At 33.7% G+C, this 26298-nt stretch overlaps 1 protein-coding gene across 3 annotated transcripts in view; it reads left to right on the forward strand.

Annotated features, from left to right (window-relative positions):
* The window catches only part of LOC110993976 (WD repeat-containing protein 47), a 47409-nt gene that overhangs the window by 14716 nt on the left and 6395 nt on the right, over positions 1 to 26298 (forward strand). For 2 of the 3 annotated variants that reach the window (XM_022260426.2, XM_022260427.2), the window contains 4 exons: positions 5965 to 6185; positions 14554 to 14731; positions 23974 to 24117; positions 25474 to 25629. In XM_022260426.2, the coding sequence (XP_022116118.1) occupies positions 5965 to 6185; positions 14554 to 14731; positions 23974 to 24117; positions 25474 to 25629 (699 nt within the window). Of the gene's footprint in view, positions 1 to 827; positions 1446 to 5964; positions 6186 to 14553; positions 14732 to 23973; positions 24118 to 25473; positions 25630 to 26298 lie in introns of those variants that run through there. The other variant, XM_022260428.2, reaches the window with a different exon arrangement.

Consider the following 26298-nt stretch of genomic DNA (forward strand, 5'->3'; position numbering starts at 1 on the left):
CAGTATGGATACCGCACACTATTTATAATACATAGTTTGCTAATTTGTTTCGCATTAATAATACTTTACCTGAAGTCGGAATATCTAATCATCGCTAATAATAGCAATTGCAGAATCGTTCAATTGTTTTTTCCTTCAAGTATTTGTCCTTGTGTATTTATTACAATGTATATTGTGGTCGTAATTATTGATTCATTTTTCTTGCGTGGGCTGCTCGAGTTTATGATGAGTTTCATCTGACATAAACTTGTTTATTATGGGAACTATATATGGTGGAACCTTGGGTTCATCCGTTACATATATGGAGACTAATTAAATGTTTGAATTTTCTTGCATTATTCCAAGTCCTACGTGGGTGATCTAATATTTGTGTCGTTAATCACTATTTAATCAGCTTCAATAGATGGATATGACAAAATAAAATGGTGACGTAGTTTCATGGATTAATCAGGCGTAAGAAAGAAGCGAAAGTTATACGTGAGCGTGACAATCGTTAGGTTTATTCGAAAAGCCGTGAATTGATTCAATTACATTTACATGCACGCAACAATTTTAACTCTATGTTCAGTTTTATGTTTCATTAATACTAAATTACTTATTTCTTACTAATAACAATCACAATGCCATGAATTTTAATGAACACAATCTGCGCTATTATCGCATAGGTAACTATGGCGCGTGTGCCACCCCTTTCACTTACGTTGGCGTTCTACGGATCAAGCGGAAAGCTTATATGCCTTTCTCTATCCCTGTCTCTGTCGAACCCGCGGTTCGCTAGTAGTGGGCTCAGCGTGCTCCATTCGCCGTACACTACAACAGTAGCGTAGTTTTCACGGCAACATCCGCACGGAACCGCTATTACCGCGCTCGGATGCTCTATCGCGATCAAAATGAAGTCAAAACCGCCACAATATATGGACGTGCCACCTTTCAGGCCCTGGCCGCTTTCCCGGCAAGTGCAACCTAATTTTTATTTCCGCCCACCCGATCCAATGGAGACGAGAAACTTTAAGACTTCGTCGTCAAAGGGGTCTACCTACTCCGAATTTTCCGCGATGAGTGCTTATAGTAATAAGTCAAGAGACTACTATTTCTTATCACCCAGCTATCGATCAGCGGGTGCGCCGACTCCAAGCAACACTGCTGACTTGTACCTCAACAGGGATAGACCCCGACAACTTCGCAATCCAAAAGCCACTTCTCCCGCTTGTCCCTGCAGCAGATCGCGGTCTTTAGAAGATGTGCGCACTGAAGTTGTCACCGAATGGGAGGATGATGACGAGAATGGAAATCGTATCGTTGCTCCCGCTACGAAATTCAGCCGTAGCGCGTACAAAATGAATGCTACATTTCAAAAACAAAATTTTCTAACTCGTCATTCAATGGAAAACCTCGCGGAAAAGTCTCCACAAGTGCTGCCACCCAAACGCATCTCCGGCTTGCAGGTAATTGCACGACTTTCTAAGGCAACGGGTCATTGTGAGATGACTTATTTTATTAAATACTGTTCTTTCTGCTGCTATAGTTCTGTTTTAATGTTATGTGTGTGTGCTACTTATGCGCACTTTCTAAGTATCTACCTTTATGTGATTATTTTACGCTGAGCGAAATTAAGATGCTGTGCGTAACTGCGAAGTTGTGGCAACATTTCTTGCATCTTTGTTTTGGATGTAACTTTGATAATTTTCTACAGTGATTATAGCTTTGTTATGGGAAATCGTTGGAAGCAATGGTGCTGTCAAGACCCGTTCAGCTCCAGTGAACCGCGACACCATCCTGAGCGCATATTGTAACGGATGCTTAGTATAGGCTTTATTTTTTATTTTATAAATTACGGTTTTCACATTGTTCACATATCTGATGAATTACGCGTCATATCTTTCATCTCTACGTTTAATGGCGTGAATTTTAGGTATTTGAAACACGAATTTAGGGTAAATAATTAATAATTTTAGCAATGCGAATGTGAATTCTATTATACTTAGTAAATTGTTTCATAATATTACTTTTAGGTTAATATGGCATGATGTAATACAACGATTATGATAGTGGTATAACACTATTATGTTAGACTGACGTGATGTTGAATAGACAGAACTAACTTTTGTGGAAAAATTCGAGATCGTGTTACGTAATGCTTAAGCGGATAACTAGCTGTTTTAACATCTAACGAATAACAGTAATACGCAATAAATTACTTTTTTACATAATTAATACAGAATAAATACATATATCGGCTAAACGTATAAAAAACGAGCGATTATGTTTTCTAAGTGCCATCGAAAAAGAAAGTGATTTTGCATAATGTTCCAAACGGTTACCGTAATATTGGCTTTCTATGTAAAAATAGTATTACCTAATCGACGAATGCGATGTGACTGCGCGGTTTTATGCGGTCAACGTTTTTAGTAATCCATCTAATCTGACTATAATTTTAATTTAGTGCGCATAATATTTACTTTCGCATCTTGGATACGTAATTTGGTATTTTTATAACTGGTCGTATACTCGTCTGTTTTATGTTATCCAAGCATTGAGTAATTATTCCTAAAATGCAGACTGAATCTTTTACGAGCTCGAGATCTTTTATGTGTGTGTATATGTCTTTGTCATTTTTAATATTGTTGAATCTCATTTTTATTCCAAGTGGTACATCTCTTACTAGGGATTTATCAGACCATGTCTTATCTACTATGCAATTACTTTTGCGGGCCACAGATTTTCATACAACCATTATCCTTTTAATTGTTAATATACAAAAAAGGAGTTGAATGTATGTTAAATAAGGTTAGAAGTTAGTCGAATGAATAGCGCAGCATAATTTAACTTGGCACAATAATTTCTTTTAATATTCTCAATTTGTGTATAGAACTTGTTACAGTTGTCTATGTAATGATATCTTACAGTCAAATCAAACGATCTATTCATAAGTTGTTTATTACAATTTGCGCTTCAATGGGTTTTTCGCGATGTGGAGATTTGTATCATATGGCAATTCTCATTAACGGTACAATGATTAACTATAATTATTATATACTTATACATTGAAGTAGGTTTAGTAATTTGTATGATAATTATTTTTTTAAGCTTAGCCGTAAATATTCTCTCTTTCTTGGGTCTAAGACATGTCGGTTTCCTCACGATGTTTTCCTTCACCGTTCGAGCAGATGTTAAATGCGCACATAGAAAGAAAATCCATTGGTGCACAGCCGGGGATCGAACCTACGACCTCAGGTCTGAGAGTCGCACGCTGGAGCCACTAGGCCAACACTTCACTGCTATATCCACTGATAATATTCGTCTTTCCCCTTTTGGGATTTGTAAGTGATAATAATACGCTAAATTGGTTTCCTTTCGCGTATATGATAACTTTTATCCTCTAAGGCTATAATAGATAATTTGACAATTACAGTGTAACTGCTCGTAAATTACGTCCGGGTTCTCGTACGAAGAGCGACCTGTAGCTCATGAGCTATTAAACGTCGTTAGTATATTTGTATGGATAATGTTAAAGAGTTTTAATAGATGACAAACTCTTAGTTTATAGAAGGTATTTTAGGTCACAGGCCTTAGCATAATAATACGTAAAATAAAATAGCTGTTAAAAGAAGAGTAACGGAATATTTTTGTATGAACTTAGAAACAGCTTTGTGGACATATTTGAAACTAAACGGAAACTAGAATCCGAATAGAATAGTTGTCCGAATAATAAACTATACAAATGATATGGAAAGTTGATACTTGAAAACTATCGTATTGTATAAGAATACTTGAAAAAGCGAAAATATAAAGGAAGTGAAAAAGAGAAATAATCGGTATAATTACTATCATAAGACGTCGTGAAGCATTGTTATTACATATAACGATGGAAAATCGACAATATTGTTCGAAATTTGTGTTTTTGGCTGGCAACGCACTCGCGAGCCCTCTGGCATTGAGGGTGTCCATAGGCGGCGGTATCACTTAACATCAGGTGAGCCTCCTGCCCGTTTGCCCCCTGTTCTATAAAAAGAAAAAAAAAAAACATTTAATAATAAGTTAGAAGGGTCACATCCCACATGGATTAGTCATGTATCAAAAAAGGTATTTGAGTCGCGTGCCGATCAAGCTTTTTTGCTTCCTTTGTGGCAACGACCTTTTTATTAACGTTATTTTCGGAAGAAAGGATTGCGGGCAACGTTAAGTTAAATAAATTCGTACAGAAACTAAATTTACTAGACGATTTATCGAACGTCTAATAGATAGTGTATTGTGTTCAGCGTGCGACTCTTTCTATGTGCGCATTTAACATTTGCTTGAACGGTGAAGGAAAACATCATAAGGAAACTGAGTTGTCCCAGTTTCAAGTAGACGGCGTGTGTCAGGCACAGGAAACTGATCACATACTTGCCTACTATTAGATTGACAAATTATCATAATAATACAGACATCTGAGGCCAAGGCCTAAGAAGATTGAAGAAGCTGTATCAATTAACATTATTATTCATTATTGTCCATACTTTTTACGTAATAGTAACAGTAATTAGATAAATATTTAATAGAAATTTGTCTCAAATACATTTAACGCAAATTACTCTGATTTGACAGTGGTGGTGGTATCATAATTATTTTAGGACACCTGACACAGTAGACGTAGTAAAATCTTCCTAGTAGAATTGTATATTTATGTTATTTTTAATAATTTATAGATAGTCATACCAAATACAATAACCGTGATCGAATAGGGGACAACAAGCATTCTGTGTCATTGTTTTCGATATGGCGAAGGGCTATATTACAATGTTCTAGATAGATTCGGTCTGTGCCCTACAATATAGCGTAAATGTCGAATTATGCATACGAGTTCATGCTCGGTGGGCTTAGAGAGCGAGGTAAGTGTGTATTTGGGGTGAATTTCATACTTTCATTTGATGACGTCAGCGGCTAATCTGTTTTTTTTTTGTTATAAAATTTGACCAGTACAGTTGCAATAGATTGTGAGTAAGCAGAGCTAAACTGTTATTTTAAAAGTCTGTTTTATTATTTTATTTTACTTTTGGTTTTAAACAAATTCGGAACTAGGATATGCAAAGGAAGTTATTGCAATAGGTTTGATACTTTTAGTCGCTCTTGCGTATTTTCTGAAGCATTCGTGCCTAGTATATTATGTACATACATAATAATAATTAGCAGCTGCCACGTATAAAACGTAACACGTTAGTTCAATATAACTATAAATTCTCTTAAAAATTAAAGAGTAATTAATCATGTTAAAAATAAAATAGATTAAAAAACATACATATACAACTAAAAATACAATAGATTTAGATAATAACAATAGTGTGGTAACTGTCGTAATACTTATTAAGTATGGTTATTCCTTAACTATAAAAGAGAGTCTCTTAGTAAAGGAGTTTAAGACCGAAATATATGATTTTATTATATATTTAGAATTTATATAAGAGTACTGGAATAATTGTTTCGTCTCACAGAACACATTTACTACCTTAGGTAGGTTAAAGAAAGTGTGTGAACTAATAAACAATAACTCAAAGAAAGACAAGAAAAATACTGTAAATAAGTGTAAGTTATGACATATCTTACATATATATCTTGAAACATAAGTGGATTCTACGTGCGGTAGGAGAGCTCTTTGCTAATAAACAATTCTACAAAGAAGTTATGGTTAAGTGTCTATAAACCACTTTTGTGAGTTTTTCTGTTATATTATGTTATGTCATTCAACGATATTTTATTTCTGAAAGTGCTTTGCGTGATTTAATAATAAATACTATTATGGGTAAAAACGCCTACTCTTGTTTGTAACCATAATTGAAAAGTCGATATTATTTACGACTAATAAACTGTATACGTGTTTGTTAATAAAATTCAAACATAATGTGTTTAGACTGTTAGCTCATACAGTCAACAAATAATAGGTTATAAAATCTCAACATTTAATTGAATCATTGATTTTCTATTTAGGCGCAGAACAGAAATGGCGGCCTTCAGTCTGCTCCATTATCCGCACCAAACGCCGTGTCTGAAACTAATGGATCGAGACCCATGTTCAAGCCTGTCACGGTGTTGGAGGATCTTCAGGCGGTGAGGTGTGCCGAGTTCCATCCAAACGGAAAACTCTACGCGGTCGGATCTAATACGAAAACCCTGAGGATATGCACATACCCGAAGATTGATGATGTCAAGTAAGTTTATATAAATATCCTCATTGGAATCGTTTATGCAATAATAATGGTTGGTTGGTTTTTGTATAGAAAGTGACAAATTGCGACAGATAATATTTTATTTTATGCGAGACTTTAAGGATAGCCTATGGTCAGTAGTTTTAATTTGTGATTTCCAAATTAATCTTTTTTTTAATATTAATCTCACCTCCACATAAAATAATGATATACGAAAAAATAAGTCACAAACATTAAATTGAAATATACTTATTACAATGACGTTTTAATAATACTGTTGTCATGTTTAATTTAAAAACTATAAAATTTTGATCGCAGTCAAGTGTACATAATAACCGGAAAACCGGATAAAAAGATAATTACTAATGCAAATTCAATAATTGATTATCCAAACAAAAGCCGGTCAAGCCTCACTGCGTCTGTAATGAAAACAGTTGCAGTCCATTTCAATGAACACGTATTACCCAGAAGAAAATCCAACCGTGATACCTCCGTATATATTAAACACACATTTTAGTTAGAGACCTCAGTGACGCGTGTAATTTTTATAAACTGTGTCCTACATACACTGACGGACTAATAAACTGTATCTATGTACAAAAAGACTTTGAAATAAATATTTTAATGCCACTGTCTTAGGCACAGGATTTGTCGCATATACAGCTCTTTTTAAATTGTCCCAAAAATGCTCAATGGGATTAAGATCCGGGCTGCGTTGTACACAAGTTCTGTTCGCCCGTTCATCGATATGCCACCCCCGACCATGCTCGAACCGCTTCCAAAAAGAACACGCTCCTCAATGCAACTTTCGCTTACTTACTTATCCTCATAGCTCACACCCTTACAGCTCCCCACGTCGACGATTGACCCTTCTGCAACCATCTGCACCATATAAACATATCCTGCGCTCGTCTGTGAACAATACCCTCCGTATTGTCCTATTGCTCATCTGTCCAATTTATGTGATCACGCGCAAATCTTATACGAACTTGTCTGTGAGCCAGAGACAAGTTTGGACCATTTGCTGGTGTAAAAGGGGTGATCTCCGCTTCCTTTAACCTTCTTCTTATTGTTCGCGTACTAACATTTACTTCACGCACTTCATTAAGATCTGTTTTGATATTAACTGACATGAGGAAACGATTTTGCAGGGAAGTTGTAACAATAAATCGGTCATCACGACTGGTGGATGCTCAAGTTCTGCCTGTATCACGTCTCCTTTTGTAAGAGCCTGTCTCCACAAACCTTCTGTATATTCTAGAAACGTAGACTGGTTTAAATTTAAATTTCTACCAATCGTTCGTTGATCCAAGCCCTCTCGCACGAATGCTACAATTTGAGCAGCTTGTTCAGACAAAGTATTCCATATTATGGTTCAGAAACTGTTGATGAGTTAAAAAGCTAACCCAATAATTCTGCTGGTAACAATAATTCAATTGTCAAAAGAATAAAAAATCAATAAGAATCAATTTAAAAAAAACACGCAAATCTGATAATACGAGTATATTTTCTTTTACCGGCTATATGATAAACAAATGATGTTTTACTGCAGTTCTATTTTTAAATATTGTTTTTTTTAAAGATTAAGGGCCAGTCTTTTCATATTTATATAATTTAATCGAAACAGTTTGCATACTTATTAAAAAATTATTTCAAAGTAATCCTGAAGTTTGATGCAGTTTGTGAGTCCGTCGGTATATTTTCTATCGCATTTTTTATTATCTTAGTTAAAAAGTTAAATAAAGTTTATAGATTTTTAAATGGGTATAGTTTGAAAAACAGGAATAACTAACAATCTCGGGATTCGTATAACGTTCTGGTATTTTTCAACCATAAATCCCTTTCTGTATTGTGCAGATAATACTTCAGAATATGCTCAAAGCCTTTCTCAATGCATTTCCTATTTGCAGTGTCCTGGTATAAACTCTTTCACTGTATTTTGTATTTATTCTTCGAGCTCTGAATGCATTATATGAGAGATCCGATTTATTACAAAATACCAATATCTGTATACCAAAGGGTATTTATTGCAAATATGCCAATAACTTTATGTAATTGTATATAATTTATACAGTCTATAATGATAGTTAACAAAACCAACAGATTTCCATTTAAGTTATCCCGTATATATTTTTACATAGAATTCCACACGATCAGCAGTCAGCAACAAGCTATGTGTCAGTTTTTTTCATATTAAATTATTTATTTATGTAATTTGTCAATGGAGCAAGTATCCTATGAACCTTATATGTTTTCTAAAAGCCTAGTGTAAATAAAATAGGTCTTAAACGTAATATTTGAAATTTGTTTGCATTATAGATTCAATCATTTCATTTATTATTTGAAAGCAATGTAATGTCGTGAATAATGATTTAATATTAAACACCCGTGATTTATTTTTAACTTGTAATTTATTAAATATGAGTCTACAGAACCGATGTGAATTGATGAAATTTGATTTATATTTACGGAGTAACACTCTGTGAGAATTAAATTAAGTTGTTCAAATCAAATCATATATTACAATCTATTATGCATTTTTATACCTTTAAGGATTTGTGCCTATGTCCAATATTCAGGGATATTTAAGTACCAACTGACGAGTTCACCAAATAATCTTTTTTGCCATAATACTAATCATAATGATGATATCTATTTATACCATTAATATATCAAAACAAACGTAAAACTAAAAATAGAGTACAAATTCATAAAGGCTATAAGAGTCCCAACTGTTATGTGGTCAGGATTTTGACAGGTGGCAGTGTTGTTTCGATACGACCTGTATGCAATAATATGGTAGAACTTAATCTTAATGTCCTTACTGTCACGATGTTTGTCCGCGATGGACTAGTACTTAACCGATTTTAAATTAAATTGGCACACCGTCTGGTTCAACTTAAGAGATAGGACAGCTTAGATCTTTAATTATAGTCGCAATTGTTTTTTATTGCAAATTATTTGTCTATAATTAATTGACAAACACAATTATATGTAACTCCAAAAGATTCTAACAGATGTGGATACTTTTCGACTGGATAGAGTAAGTAATCTTTAGATGGCACTGCTATGGTAAACCGACAAACGTGTAATATAAGCTACAATTCAATATCATGTCTACTTGTTATTGAGGCTAAAGTATAAATTAAATTTATTTTGTGAAACGTAGGAGAAACGAAGTCCGCGGGGGAAGCTAGTTTTATATAAGGCTGTTAGCTTACAAAATTTATACATAAATCTCAGTGTACATTGTAACTGGATAATCTCGCTATAGTGTCGAGTAACGAAGTGGCCTTAAGCGACGTAACGACCCTGGTTTTACTTGGTTGTTCACCTTACAAAATTCACAGTCGCGCTAATTTCTTTTTTGTAAAAACGGCCGTTTTATTCGATGACCTACATGAATTTTTATATTAAATCACTGCTAACTACTGCTACCACGGCAACTATAACTCATACTCAGAGTCCTTTATGGAAACATCATAGTTAGTTAAGCCTTTGTTTTAAATTCATCATAAACGTCTAAATCTATGCGGCAACTGACATCTGCTCAATATAATACAATACAGCGGCAATATAATTATAAAGTAAACTTATATTTATAAATAGAAGTGTTTGAATTAATTGTTTTCGTTGTATAATTAGCTGCGATTTGATATTTAATAACATAAATGTCTGACACATTTCACAAGTGGATATTACTGTTGAAGTAGCTACTAAGTTATATTTATAGCCTAATAAAAATACTTTTATATATGCAATTTTCCAGTCACATTGATTGACATACCAAGAACATTACAAGTCTAGCATTAGGAGTTTGTCAGCTAGTACTTATCTTCTCAAGCGAATATATTATATGGCCTATATAAAATGAAAAGAAAATAATATTATTGAAAGGTTGTTATTACAATACTGCAGTTGTCAATCGTTTTAATTTTCAATTCAAACAAACGTTTGGTGACTCAACTATTAGTTTCTGTAATTATTAAACTCTAATCCAATAAAGCTCTATGTTTTTTTTTAATAAAGAATTCTCTCTAATTACACATATGACATTCAAGTTTTTTTTATAAGTAAGGGTATTAATACGTTATGAAGAATAATGGGTCTTATTCATAAACGCTTTGTGATAACAAGATGTCTTTTGTGCGAAGTTACACATTATAATAAAAATATATTTCTTTTACGATAATACAAGGTACACTACGCAATACAACTGTAATTTTAACACCATTACGTAAGTGCTATTACTATCCGTTAACAAGGCTTTTACGGAGAGTTGGCACCACACTAAGCACATTTTTACAATGTGAACATATTACACTTCGTACAAACATATTCGAGGAAAAAAATATATCGTTTTTAAAACAATGGCCCTGATGTGGATACTTAGTAAAGGCTTTCTCGTCTATGTTTTTTACTGAGTCCTTGGAAAATCGTCTAAACGAGATTTGCTGGTTTATTAAAGTTTTATTTCTATGCAAAAGTTTTGGTCTACGAAGTTTAATTTGGTTAGTGTATGAAATCAATCTTTAAGTTTCCCTTCTTAATTTAGAAGTTCCGAACACTTTTATTAAGAAATTATCATTATAATTAAATTGTATAAGCAGACCTATTCTGGTCATGTTTTGAAGACACGTCATGTTATCGCTTCAGAAGTCTCTTCCTAAACAAGCTCCCTTGTTGTGTGATTCGTGTGTAAACTTTTGAATTCTTTAGATTTATACAGCATTGAGTCACGAAATTATTCATGATCCAGTTATAATTAATACTATATGATAGTCATAGTAAATAATGTCACACTTTATTACAATACTTAGATTATGTTCTAATAAGAGAGCTATATTTTTTTAAATTAAAAAGGTAACAAACGTAAATGATGTAGTATATTTAAATGTAATCAATCAATTACTAGCTAAGTCAACGGCCTGCAAACAAAATTTGTTCATGTATTGAGCGTTTGTTATTCTGAATGCGTTTGTTCGACACGAGCGAATAAATTTTATTGTAATACAATGAGAGCTTTGGCTGATGTTATTCCTAGTTTACATTTCACTTCGAAGTCAAATATCTCTGGAGAGTCATAAACGGTTGATTGTTACAGTGCATAATAATAGTAATCAAATCAAATCAAAATATCTTTATTCATAAAGGTAAACTTTTACACTTATGAACGTCAAGTACTCATGCTATCAGGTATTCACTGTAATTCAACCAATATTGGTAATTATTTGTGAGTTCAAATAATTACGAGATTATAATGTATGCACGCTCAACTTTGAAATCTCGAATTAAATTTGTTTATTTCGGTGTTCATACGGGGATGGAATACGGAATTACATCCAAATCATGGAAGCTGTGCAAACTCAATTAACTGAATTCTATGTTGACACTTTCCACAATTTTATATGACTCGCAATGCGCGGTGTCATTCTCGCCGAGTGAATTTGAACTTTCCATTGCGGTATGGTTATATATATTTAAGTTATATATGAAGTGTATCATATTTTATAATCTTTATAACTGGTTAGCGCCTAAAGAGAGAATTTGTCACTATATGTTTTAATAAATATAATATAAAAGTTCTATATTTATATATCAGATTTTACATTATTATTATGGAATAATTATTAATTATTCCATAATAATAATGTAAATTACGTAATTGCACGAGTCAAAAAATTTGTAATTCATACAAGCTTTAAAACGTCATATGTTATTAATTATGCAACTCATTCAGAAATTAGTAAACTATATTCATCATTTGGTGTAACATGCGTTAGAATAGAAAGCGGATGCCATCTGCGATATTCATGCTAATGGCAGGTATTACGTAATAGCAATATTACGATTTTTACTAACATGATGGCAATATACTGCTATACGCTGGAACAAATATAACAAGAAAACATTTTAAGTAAATCGATACATTTATTGAAAAATAATAAATCAATGGCGCTGAAATCTATTTAGGTTTGGGCCTCAGATTTCTGGATGTTTCATGATCATTTTTAAGTGTAATAGGCAAGTAGGTGATCAGACTTCTGTGCCTGACACACGCCGTCGACTATATGAACTTTACATACTACATTAACTATAAAAAAAATTCAAACTGTTACATTTACAATTATTACTAATGTTACTTAAGTAAACGATCTATTGTGAATTCATTCGGTTATAATGTAGGAAAATTATACTGGTATTATATTTTCAAAAATTAAAACTAATTCTCGTGTCAAATAGAACTACTTTAACGCACACTGGTTATAATGTGAAGGTCCTGTTAGCTGTAAAATAATTTGATCCTATGCTATGTACTTGCGTATGGAGAAGTAAATCGATAAAAATATGGCGACCCTTATTAAGGTTTACAGCTCTCTAAAAACTGTCGTGACCGATTTCACCTGTGTGGGCTTAGAATGAGGTCATTCATATTCGTAGTAAGGGGGATAATATGTCGAGACTAAATGTTAAGTATGGGACAGATTTAATTTAAGTTCAACTCACGAAGTCATTAAGTTACATCCTCTATCGTATCTGATGAGTCAGTATTGTTCACTCAAAGAACTGTTCCGTTAAAAGACGACCTCTTAAAAGTCTTTGAAAGACCATTAAGTTAAATTGACGTACATAATTGTTCCTATATATTCACGTCAAAAGAATTATTCACCTTCCTTTGAAGCTTATTTTCTCAGTGGGTCACTTTTTTATTTACAGCCATCATCATCGTGTCGTTGATTACGTCTAAGAGATGTTTTTCTCATAAATCGCCGTACCAACAATCCATACAACTAAAATCCATTGGTACCTAGTTCGAGCACTTGGTCAAAGCGACAAACAACTTGTTCGTAACAAACAGGCCTTTGAGTCAACACTTGCTTTGAGTTGACTCACTTTAACAACTTAACATAACAATTATATTACGTAATTAACATTCTTCTTTCTTTAATAAGAAAAGAACAGTTCTCTTGGGTTTACTATTTAATACCATAATACCATATTTGAGACTGATATTATATAATCGATACATTGTAACAGATTTTTAGTTCAAACAACTACAAAAGGTACTGCAGAGTAAGAGCATGATTCTGCGAAATTGGTACTTTTGTCATGCTTCTAACTTCCGTATGCATGAGTGTGAAAGTTAACGCTGTTTGATACAGTTTCTCTTTGAATTGCCTTTATGATTTATTAAGTGTAGCCATTAGAAAAGCAAAATTCCAGACGTTACTGCGAATGTTCTATTGTTTTCTTGTATTCTTGTATTTGATTTATCGTTTTATCGACAGGTGCATTTTCGTATTTTTATTTTGTGTTTTTTTAATTAATTCTTTACGCAATATTGTTTACTCTCAGTACTGTTTATACTTGGATCGAAGTGAGGTATATCGAATATAAATACAAACGAGAAATTAATCCACGAAATCGCTAGAGAAATATTTATTGAAGATCTTTAATACAAATACAATAGAATAATAAAAAAAAACTTTGATTTCTGGCTTTAAACTACTTAAACTTAACTCAGTTTGTTTTACTTAAGATCTTAAACTATCTAAACTATCATTTTTTTAAAATTACCATTATTATTATATTTCGTGTTACTAACCTCGTTCTTGTGAATCCAATATGTGCTTTATAAAAAAATATATTTATTAAATTCCAGAAATTATAAATTTTAATAGGTACCTATGGTATACTGTTAGATAAGTTATAATTTAGTACGTGAAATGACGCGTATAGACATTAGAGTGACATTGTTTACGTAATATCAGATAACAGTTAATGGAACAGCACACTTTCTCATCTTTGAAAGAAAAGCAGAATTTAAAAGGCTCGACTAACTACATTAAATCTCACTTCTAGATCAATATCAGTTACTAATGACGTTTTCAATGCAATTTTTACACTGAGCACGATTTTATAAAAGTTAAAGGCTGATATGATCTTGCATTTCTTACGTTTATTGTTCTTTATTTCTGTGTTATTTGTTTGCTCTTCAGTTGTGATTTAATTAGAGAGTATTTGCGAGATGTACTATAGAAATAATTTATTGTTTCCTAATGCCTCTTACAATTTTAAGACACTTTGACGTTTCAATAAATCAATCGGAATAGTTAAACGTGGTATTATTATGTCAGATCCGTTCAGCATTTTGGAAATATTAGTTGAATAAGTCGATTGTGATGCAAGCTAAATGATGTACGCTATTGTCAAGATCCATAGAGAAATAATGATATGAGAACTTTTATTATAACAACAGAAAGTACTTTGATGTGGAAGCATTCGTTTTTTTCTAGTTGAGCTTTAAAAAACTCGTTACATTATTAAATTACTGTGTATTGAAAGCCTTCAATATTTCTTTCTTTTTTAGGGATACTAGCACTCCGTCAGCGCCGCAGGTCTTATTAAAGAGAACGAAACATCATAAGGGCAGCATCTACTGCTTAGCTTGGAGCCCAGCTGGGGATCTACTTGCGACAGGATCAAACGACAAAACAGTAAAGTTGATGAGATTTAACAGCAATAACTGCAATCTGGAAGGACAAGAAGTGAGTACAAGTTGTGATATACTAATTAGATTTTTGTATTCATTTGTTTACGTTTATTTGGAGTCGTTTATTGACAAATATTTCGGTGATCACTCTTTTTTTCAACGTATCTTATATGTTTTTTGAGGTTTTGAGAAACCAAAATGCGAATCAACTTTTTAAATCAAAGTAATCCAGTACCGAGTACTAAAAACATGTAAAAGGTGGTTTGAGATTAAAGGCTTCATTTATGTAAAAGATTTACCCCAATGAGCAAGATAAAGGTCGTGTATCATTATTTTTTATATTCCTTCTCCATTGTATTATAAATACATGCTGTATAAAAAGTACAAGTAATTACGTCTAGTGATTGAATTCAAATTATTATTTATATAGGACATATTTTTGAAGAAAGTTAGTAGTTATTTAATTTGTCATAATTGAAAAATGAACCGGACTGTTTTCTATAGATATACTTAGAATATAAATAAAGTTCTTTACCGGTTCGGCCACGGCTTATCTCTATTAAGACTGCCTTTTTTTTTTTGTTTATTGAGGGGAATGCATTTCCGCACAGAGTGTGGGACTCGCTCTAAAAGCCCTACCCACTAAACCCCTCCCACCAATCAAGTCACTGTTGGGGTAACTTGGGCTCGCGTAAGCATTCTACCAAGAGACCCCGTGACTGGCTGCTGTAGCAACCATCTTCCATTACATTGACATCGCCTGAGAAGTCTTTGCAGTAGGGTTGCAATTTCTTGCACCTAACACGTGATTCGCCACCATGTTCTCGCTTGCACATATAACACAATGTGGTGCTTCGTCACATCTGACAGATTTGTGTCCAGCTTTTCCACACCTATAGCACACATTGCTACGGTCCTCCGTGGATGTACATGACGAACGTGTGTGTCCTAATTCCAAACATTTATAACAGCGCAATGGGGGTACTTTTAAAAGAACTACCTCCACCAAACTCCATCCTATTATGCACTCTCCTTCCAGAATTATTTTTGCTATTGCAACTGGGCAATGAACAAGCACACTTCTTATTCTGTATCGCCTTTCAATGTCTTTACACCTTATTAAATCTGCTGCGCAGTTTGCATTTTTCGACAGGGCAGCAATTACGTCCTCGGCAGTAACTGCATCGTCAAGGCCTTTAACCCTGAGACACACCATTTTTTCTGGCCTACTAACTCTCGCCATTGTAAGAAGCGCAGCTTTTAATTTACTGGCGAGTAAATCTGCCTTTTCTTTATATGCCTCGCCTTCTATTTCAATAAGACGCCCACCTGCAGCTGCCCGCCTGATGTTTATGTGACTTATGCCTAACTCAGGTAAAGCTACACTCTTCCTTGCTTTCTTAATAACCTCAGCATATGTAACACCATTTTCCTTAGCTTCCTTTTCTAATGTCACTAGTACTGCTGCTGACCGGGGTACAGTGAGCAATGCCCCTCCTTTGGGTGGGATCGCCTCATGTTGCACTATCTTTTTATTTACTTTCCTCGAAACAACACTAGCCCAACAACCTGGGCGTGTAGTTCCCTCCGGTGAGGTCTGTAGATCCAACGTCTTTATCGATTGATCAACTACTGTTTGGTCCGACTTCGACTTTAACTGTTTAGGTAAAAGCCTATTTTCTATATTCGCCAATTTTTTCTTCAAAAGTTCCTCAGTTGAATGCATAATTTCGCTTTTCAGATCTTTCCCAAATGATTTTAAAACCTCCGTTAGCCCTTCAGCACCATTATCAGACCGGGCTAGAAGCTCCTTCTTAAGTACCTCTATCTCTTTCTTTGATTCCTCCAAGCGCATCTTTACCCCAGTATACTTCGCTTTTAGGCGAATAACTTCCTCCGATTGATTTTGTAGAGGAAGATATGTAGCTAATTCTTTGATATCCCTCGCTGCTGCTTTCATTTCCTTTACATACTTTGGTTTTGTGTTTCCCGATTTTAATGCAAGCACACCAATTCTTTCAGATAGTCGAAAAACCCATTCCTTTATTTCCTCCACCGAAGATTCTTCCTGTACATCTGATTCCTGTGTCGCTTTTAATGCTTCACGTGCCTTATTCAAGCCTACAGTAGCAACTTGGATAGTTTTTCTCCATTGTGTCTCCTCTGTTTCCGTGTCTGAACCTGTCATCTCCCGGGTTCCGTCACTCATTTGTACGTCTTCCATTTTTAATAATTGTGTGGTATAACACAAAGAAAACAACAATAGTTTTCCAACTAATTCACCTTCATTAATAAATGACGGTAGCTAACGCCTACCGACATTTTTAAAACACTCACTAATTAATACGCGTACTCAACGCAATATTTTCACGCTCACTCGCTCGCAGCGCTCAACCGGCAACACGTCTTATCTGGTCGAGCGCCCGACGCCGTCCGTCCTATTAAGACTGCCTAGGCGGTAGGTGCATATGTGATTTTATAACTACACTTTATTACAATAATGTCCGACACGAGTATCACGAAACCAGATGTTAAATTGCTTAAACTTTTCTTAAAAATTGCTAATTCTAACGTGTGTGTTGACTAGCATGAGAGTTTAGATGTTACGTGTAACAATTTTATATGAATTTCCAAACGTGATACTTAGTAGTAATAAAAAAATACGTTTATTTTGGAACATAAGATCATCAAGGTATCACTTATTCCTCGTCATTTAATTTGAACTTGTAGGCATCCCTACTCGTTGACAAAGAAGACATGCCGACATGCATCAGGCCGTGAGAAAAAGCCGGTGTAAAAAACTCTCGGTACTCTTTTAAAAAAAGCAAATTATCAAACAATACTTATTGTAAACAAATATGGCCAATTAATATTTATAGTAGCCTGCCCAGCACTAGTCCCAGGCCCTTTTATCAACTAGATAATCGCTAACTTTATAGTAAGCATTTTTATACAGGTTTTGATTAATACATTTCTTCAATTTATGAAAAGGCAGAGATAAAAGAGCCTCTGGGAAATAATTAAAGAAGAGTATCCCTTTTCCCAAAAATAATTACTTTACCTAGTCTAGCATGGGCAATGTTGACTTTGTTAACGGTGTATTGAATTGCAATTGAACACCTATTGCCCAAATGTCTTATGTAATTGTATTAAAATGCAGGTAGATTGATTCAATACATACTTATAAATACAATTTTTTTTAAATGTCTTAAATAAAAATCCCTATGTTGATGATGATCCCTGTATATTGATATCTGTAATAGCTATTAACTCGGCTTCTGTCGGCTTTGATCGACATGGAAATAAATTATGTTTACTTTCACTTGGATCGTATAATTTATTAGTAATATCAGGCTTATTATAATCTAATCTGCGAGCTGCATTAAGTTAGAGTTACAGTATGTCAATGGCTGTCTAGAAGTTTCTATTAATTATCTGTTAGTTAAAAGGCCCGTTTTTAATTGCGGAAGTAATATATTGGACGATCCGAATTCGTTGGAGCGTATTTTACGCTGTGGATTTCAATATACTGTTCATAAATGCGAGCCTTTGCAACTTTGCAAATAAATAAACGCGATCCAATATTTTCACTAAGTAAATAATCAGCGAACATATTTTGTAAATCCATGCTAAACATTCATTAAATAAATTCCTTACATTATTCAAAATGAAACCTTGTTGGGTAATTTAACCGTAGTATTTTAAATGTCAGCGATAAGAGTCTCATAACTTGTTAAGAAAGTTTTCAATATTAAATTTAACTTTTTCTCGTAATCGTCATACGTTCAAGCGATGGAAAATCTAATTTTTATATAGTTATTATAATATCGATAGGCAGCTACAGGTGCGGCGCCGCACCGCAATTAATTTCGAGCTATAGGCTGCCACACATCATCATCGAACGTCGAGGCAGAATGCGAAATTCCACCTCGACGTCCACCGTTCCACAACTGCGCGTTTTTCTAGGCAATTTTTGCCGCGCACCACCACTTTGTGGAACCAGCTGCCCACTGAAATATTTCCGAAGCATTTCGCCCTAAGTCGAAATGCTAAAGAAAAGAGCGCACTCGCGAGCCCTCTGGCATTGAAAGTGTCCATGGGCAGCGGTATCACTTAACATCAGGTGAGCCTCCTGCCCCTATGCCCCGTGTTCTATTAAAAAAAAAAACAGGGGAATTGCGGTGTGGCAATATATTTTACCCCTCCCCGCCTCGTCTCGCACGCGCTTGCGGTGCGACGCGTCGTGTGACATGGTAAAGTAATTTGTATGTAGGATGACATTGCGGCACCGCACAGTTACCGCATCGTGTGGCCGCTCTTAATGTTAAAAACATGAAACGTACAACTCAATTTTAAAATTGGTGTTGTAATCGTGTATATAATTTACCCCAATCCAACAGCTATTTCATGAATTTATACTACGCTAGAAAAATTGCTAATTGGCTTTTACAGAGGTAAACAAAATATGCTTGAACTTTGAAGTTTATGAATAAAGAACTAATTCCTAAAACTTAGAAGAAAGTTGTAAGGCAAGTTTGGTTATGTATAATATTTTAATATTGTTCTGGCATAGGAAAGTAAATAAATAGGTCATTTTTGTGGTCATCAATAATCGCCCTCGTGACTTAATAGGTCGCGCGTGATTTATCCTATACCTTAGGGGTTGGGTTTCACTCGATGACATATAGTGGAATAATAGAAAAATGAAATCGCATTAAATTGTCTATGGGCATTAAAATTCTGTCATTGTTAATACATTAGTAAATTTTTTACTAAAAAGTGCGTGCAAAGTACACGTGTGAGAAGTGAAATTTCTTTGTAAATTAATTATTACTAAGGTAAAAGCCCTAATAGATGAGCATGTACCAGTATATGATTACTCCATGTGTTTGTATATATATATTCACACTGTTTACACGTACGTGCTAATGATAATAATTAAATAAATAAATAATCTGCGTTTACTGCACAAGACGATATGCGTCAGAATTTCCTTCTAAAGTTAGTCTAATATATGAGTACTAAGCGATTACATCAACCAATAGCGTGTATTTTTTATTCACGTCCCTTTCTCACTCTCATTAGGCCTCAATCGCTCTCTCCCTTTTCTTCGACTAAAACGCTGCACATCTTCGTGACGTTTCGTAAAAAAATTACCGTCATGCGCCTAAAAAAGTTTCACTTCAAAAAATTGTATCTACTTTATTTTTGTATGGATTCATATTTATAGTTTAAGTTTTTTTAGGTCTTGGCAACGGCACGCCACACATTTCTGTTTATTTAAATCATTTTAAGGCAGATGATTGTTTAAATAGTTAGACAATACGTCATACATGCCTAATTTTGTCGGGAAAGAGAAAGCTACCTTCGGGCTATATGTAGCCTAGTCAAGTTTAATATAACGCTAAAGTAATTAACCGCTTTAACGATTTCTAAGTATACGTAACAATAGAACAAGTATAGACTGCAATGCCTTACTCTTTTTTTTCACCCAACAATTTCCTTCACAATGAAAGCAAATAGAAAAAAAGCATGACTTGCCAATTCCTACCTGCTACTGCAGGATCGCCAGGCCCACGACATTCGACCAATACGCAACTTATTGAGTACGCTTAAATAAAGCAGTTGTGCTACTTTAGTGAAATAATACAGTACACAAAATCTTATAAATCGGTACCGGAAAATCATTGTAAAGTTAGGTATTATTTTATTGCAAATCTTTGTTTATCATTTGATACAATTCTAACAGATGGCGCTGTGTTAAAAGTACCAACGTTTCGCATAATATATCTACCTTTCACATAAGCTCTCCTACCTCTCTTACCTCCACCTACCTACCTCCCTTGAATAGTTCACTACTATGTAATATAACAAAAACCTTAGCCACAGCAACGCTTGGCCGAGTCTGCCTATTGCCTATAATAATTTACATCGTAATAAAAGTGACTTATTATTAATACGTCGTACGTATTTTTATATTATCTATAGAATAAAGATGCAATGTCAATAAAAATTTTAAATATACGATTGACCAGTGACTACATTTGTCTTTCTCAATACATCATCCGATATTGAAAATAAATGTCAACTCTGAATTTCGGAATCAGTATGAAAACCTCAATGAATCAAGCGTTGATTAAAGGGTTAGGTAGGGAAAAGGTTACCTTTTCGCGCTATCAGAGACAACCAATTTTAATTAGCTTCTGCGTTTGAAAGTATATTTTAATCTATAAAATAAATTTACAGTTTATTCATAAATGAGCCGTTGTATAAATGAGTTATAAATGTTTTGGTATGATTCGCCAAATGGAAAGCGTTTACAAATACTTAATTGTGCTTTTATAATAAATTTATTTATAAGGTTTACTTCTAGCCTGAAATACTAAATTGACAAATTGTAATACAATAAATAAATTCAAACGGTCTAAATAGAGAGAGAAAAATAATGTTAATAAAGAGCTCTGAGAGAAATAGAGAGAGAAAAAGCGAAATATATATTAATAATGAGCGTATGTGTATATGTGTGTGACTACATACTTGATGATTGATGATATTATCGTAGCTTCGTTTAAATAAATAAATTGGTGTAATGTTTTTGTAAATATAATAATTTAATTGAAGCAAAATGGTTCATAAATTGTAATGACATTGAATATTATTATCGAGATTTCGAAACAACTCTCGAACAAACATCCACGCAATTCACTTAGCTGTAGTATCATTTTATTAGTCCAATTTCAGTAATTGTAACGAATAGAATACGCAAAAGGATTCTTGCGTCGGTCTTCTAGAAAATTTCATTTAAATTTATCGTGTGACATACCTAATTGTTTTCGAAAAAATATGCCAAATGTCAATTTCGTTTGTAGAGGCTTTAGTTTTAATAGACTTGATTTGAATGTTATGCAAACATATATATAATATATATCGCTCAGTTTGCGTATACCTACTACATATTAGTCATTTATGTAAGTGCTATTTTATCCGTGCGACCCAGTTTCTGTCTGAGCAAAACTGTGTGTAGAAGCTTGTAATATAAAAGCGTTATCTTTACGGTGATTTTATTGCGAATAAAATGGTAATATTGAAAGTAGGCAGGTTGTATACTTTAAATAAATTCAGTGGCGGAAACATTGCTTGTTCCTCGAGCGGCCTTCGTGAATTATTAAATCGCTGGTGGGTCGTAGATAACTTATTGAACAATATTTATTATTTAGTCTGAAAGTATATTTCCCTTAGTGATACGAAAGACGGTATTATTTTTGTGTGGGAACTCGTTCTATGGAAATAATAAAACCTATTTATTTTGCAAACATGAATGTTTAACTTCAAGTCAAAGTACAGTAATGTCTATATTTAAAACGAAGTAATTACTAACTTTGTCAATATCGCGTCATAAACGGAGTGCGTAATTTAAATTCACTGCCTCTGTTTATATTGTATACTTACTTTTCACATACTGTGTTTTAAATACTTGATTCACGACCAATTCTTAATTGTATAAATGTAAAATTGTCGAGTTAATTGTATTGAGTAAAGTATATTTTACTAGATAAAAAATCAAAAGTAAGACTGTCGATTGGAGATTTCTCCCTCGTATGGTATGATCATTGTCTAAATATTATATGATCTTTAGTCGTATATTTTGGATACAATCTACAAAAAATAATGAAACTCCTTTGCAAACATTGACATAATTAGAAGATTTTTAAATATTATATACACTGAACGCTGAATTTATGTAATAGATCTTAGCTATTGATTGGAAGTTATAATTTGTAGGAAATACATAGTTTGATATTTATTCGCGACGTCGAAGTTTTAATTTATGTAACTTACTATTATTTCTAGTTACCGACGTGATTCATTTACATTTAAATTTGATCACGATATTGAGTTTCTAGGTATGTATAAACAAAACCTGAGTAAGGTTTGATCAATACTTTGCTTGTCAATTTACTTCTACGTCACATCATCTGCTAATTATTGAAGCAAACAGTCGATTAGCCTACTTTTGGACATAGACACAAGTCGACTTTTGTATCTTATCCTTTACTTGCCGTTTTCCACACAAAGTCTATCCTTCACTGTATGAACAGAGAGAACGCGCAATTAGCCACTCGACTCGCTTTACTTGGAATAACTTTACCAAAAGAATCTTGTTCTGTTTTGCATATTTCAATATTACGTAAAGAGAATGCAGATTTTATAAAAGGAGATATGGAATTGTCAAGATGTAAAGTTTTCAAAGTATATTGCGGTTACGTTGACGCTTAACGATACATTTGTCTATAGAAAATTTTGTATAACCGTTTGAGTGCCACGGGTTACTAATATATGCCTAAAAATGACACGTTGATTTTGATGTCATCTGATTTTGGGAACGCTGCAGCTGTCGCATACGAACTCGCTTGTCTACCGTATGCCTACAACGAATCGTATCGTGTTTCGGTCATACAATGCGCAAAGGCGATGAGAACTTGGAGAAACTGATCATGGTTGGTAACACAGAAGGCAAAAGATCACGTGGCCGTTCACCAACCAGATGGACCGATCAATTGAAAGACTCATCGTCTTCAAAGCTATACAGTGTCATAAGAGAAGCGCTGGACAGAAACCGATGGAAGCAGATAGTCCGCTCTAGATGCTTCGTTGCTGACCACGACGCTCAGACATGAGCTGCCAAGTAAAGAGAGAGCAAAATCGCTGAGTTTTTAGATCGATTAAAAATCATTTCGGGTGCATGTGTCAACTACTATGATAACAAATATAACATAATAAAAACTCATATATATTTTTATATTATACATTTTGAGGCTATTCTCCAATTTATGCAAAGAAATATCTTAGCTTTTCCGAAATGAGTTTTATTACATTTAAAAATGAGTTAATCTTTTTTACTGAAAATACAGCATAAAACTAAACTACAACATATTTCAAACTCGTGTTTAATGCAATGCCATTTGAAATAAGACATATGATTTAAGATTGCTCAAACTGTCAAAGGACGTACGAAGATTAAAAGTTTTTGAGCTTTCTAGGATTTTTTAAATTGTTCTTTCCGCTATTTCAAATAGTTCAGAACTATTTGAAAACTAAACAATAACACATTGGACAGTGGTTTCTTTAATTTGTAAGCACAACAACACGAAGATGAACGTGCCACGCCTACTCCAAACCAATTGTGAACTTTTCTCCTTGTAATGCTTTGTAAGAACATATATTTTATGAATAAAAGCGTTTTGAGTCGGTATTTCGAGTTACGATTTTTTCTTATTTAATGATATGTATTAACAGGTTGAACTAACGATGCACGATGGCACAGTTCGTGATGTCTGCTTCATAGAAGATACCTCGAACAAAACCAGTCTTCTTGTTAGCGGTGGTGCCGGCGATTGTAAGATCTATGTCACCGACTGTGCTACAGGAAAACCATTCCAGGTACGTTTGTAAAAGGACTAATTTTAATGAAGTATAGTTATTAGTATACAGGAGACTCCAAACACAGTACAAAACAAAATCAAGTTTTTTATCGTTATTACTTTAAATGAATTGGCGCTTTATGTGCTTTTCCAGTGCATGTTTTTAAAATTGATTAACGAGGAAATAATATATACTTTAACGAAGAATTCAAAGTACACGTAACATGTTAAATGTGAACTATTCCATAAATTGTATGCAAGCGTTGTGGCATTCGCAACATCTCATAGTTTGAAAGCTGATAAAATAGTTTAGTCTAGTGTAATTGTAGAACGAGGGAGAGTTTTGTTAATCAAATATGTACATGCCAAATTTGAAAAAGTTAGCGCCTGTGTTTATTTTCAAAGCAAAACCACTCGGAGGTGATAGGCGCTTCAACTGATACGTAATTAGCTTAATTGAATAAATGATATTTAGTGTCCATAATTGAAAATAAATAAAGTATTAATTACATTACTCTAAGACTAATAACTCTTAAATATTTCGCCCTTATTTATCACATTCGCCTTTGCAAGAGACGTTACTATTTAACTAGTTGGACTTTAATAAATCCATAACGTCGATAAAACTATTCATGCTACTAAACAGACCTGGCTTCCTTCGGTAGAGTTTTTTTTAAAATATATTATAGACGATGGTATCGTGACGTACATATATATTGATGTCTTTTCTACAAAACTGCAGTACAGCATCTTACTCTACTTTCAATAATTTCCGCAGAGTATACGATATACTTTCAAAGTTTTCCTACTGATACCTAACATTCTGTAAATATTTTACAGTTTATGTTCATCAAGGATGACATTGGTGACATTTTTTTTTATTCCGACCGTTGTCTTTGAGTTGAAATTAGAGAATTATTACTAAATAAATTCAAAGCCCTCGTTAAAAGTAAATTAATTAAATGATCCAAATCCTTGGGATTGATTTGCTCCAGTTCAAGCAATTTGTATTAAAAACTTGGCGATTGAAAAGAGTGGCGGAAAGTTTCTTGCCAGTTCTTCTTGCTCGCTCCACGCCCTTGACTTGCGAACTGGTAGTAAATGTAAATTTGCAATTAATTTAATTTTTTTGACGTTCATAAGTGTACTTGTTTACCTAGATGAATTATATAATATATATATATTATGATTTGATTTGAGTTGTTTTGGAGTCTATTCAATGCAAACAATATATCTTTCCTCTATGTAGTTTCGTAGAATAACAGAGACGCTTTCCTATTATATTCTGCAACTAAGTTAAAATTAAATATTTGCTTATCTGTTAGTGCAACGAACAAAGTCCGGACCTAGTAAATAAACTATATTTTGTCTTTAGGCACTGAGTGGTCATTCGGGACATGTACTCTCTCTGTATAACTGGGGTGGTGCGATGTTCGTATCAGGCAGTCAGGATAAAACTGTCAGATTCTGGGATCTACGTACTGGTGGCTGCGTCAATGTAATATCACCACCGATGGGACACCCTGGCAAAGTATGTATACTATACTACTTAATCAATTGTTGTTTACTCATTTAGCTTACAAAATGTTCAAATTAGCAATATTTATTTTTTTATCTGTCTTATGTGTAATTCGGTAGAAACCGCCAAATACTATAAGTACATCGATAATATTATCAAATTAAGATACATGTCCAATTCGTACAGTTATAATTAAATCAATTAAACTAAACAAATGAACGCCGTATAAAATTGAGAAGAAATTCCTCCATAGTTTCCAATGCGATCATTCCATCTAATTCAAAACATTAATTTTAGCACAAATTTTAACAATTTTATTAGTATTCTAGAATATGTATTCTTGTTAAAGCCTACATCAATAACTATTATTATTATTGACAATTTGCCGAGCTTAGCCGAGTTTAGTAAGGATAAACACTGACGAATAAGAAAAAATAGTCGTTTTTTTATATACTAAGTGCATTTTTTCATAAAAACGTGATTGCTGCCCAGTTGGTTGTCACACCGGACTTTGCCATAGTTTTTTGAGCACGCGAAAATCTAGGTTTTGTCAACGACACGTGATCATTACTTTTACCTCTTTTGTATTCATTCACGTTCCAAGTAATATTGGCATAAAATTCATTTGTTTATTAATATTTATTTGACGCACATGTTTTGCAATTTGATCTGTGCCTCACA

Source organism: Pieris rapae, chromosome Z, assembly GCF_905147795.1.
Source record: "Pieris rapae chromosome Z, ilPieRapa1.1, whole genome shotgun sequence".
Lineage (NCBI taxonomy): Eukaryota > Metazoa > Arthropoda > Insecta > Lepidoptera > Pieridae > Pieris > Pieris rapae.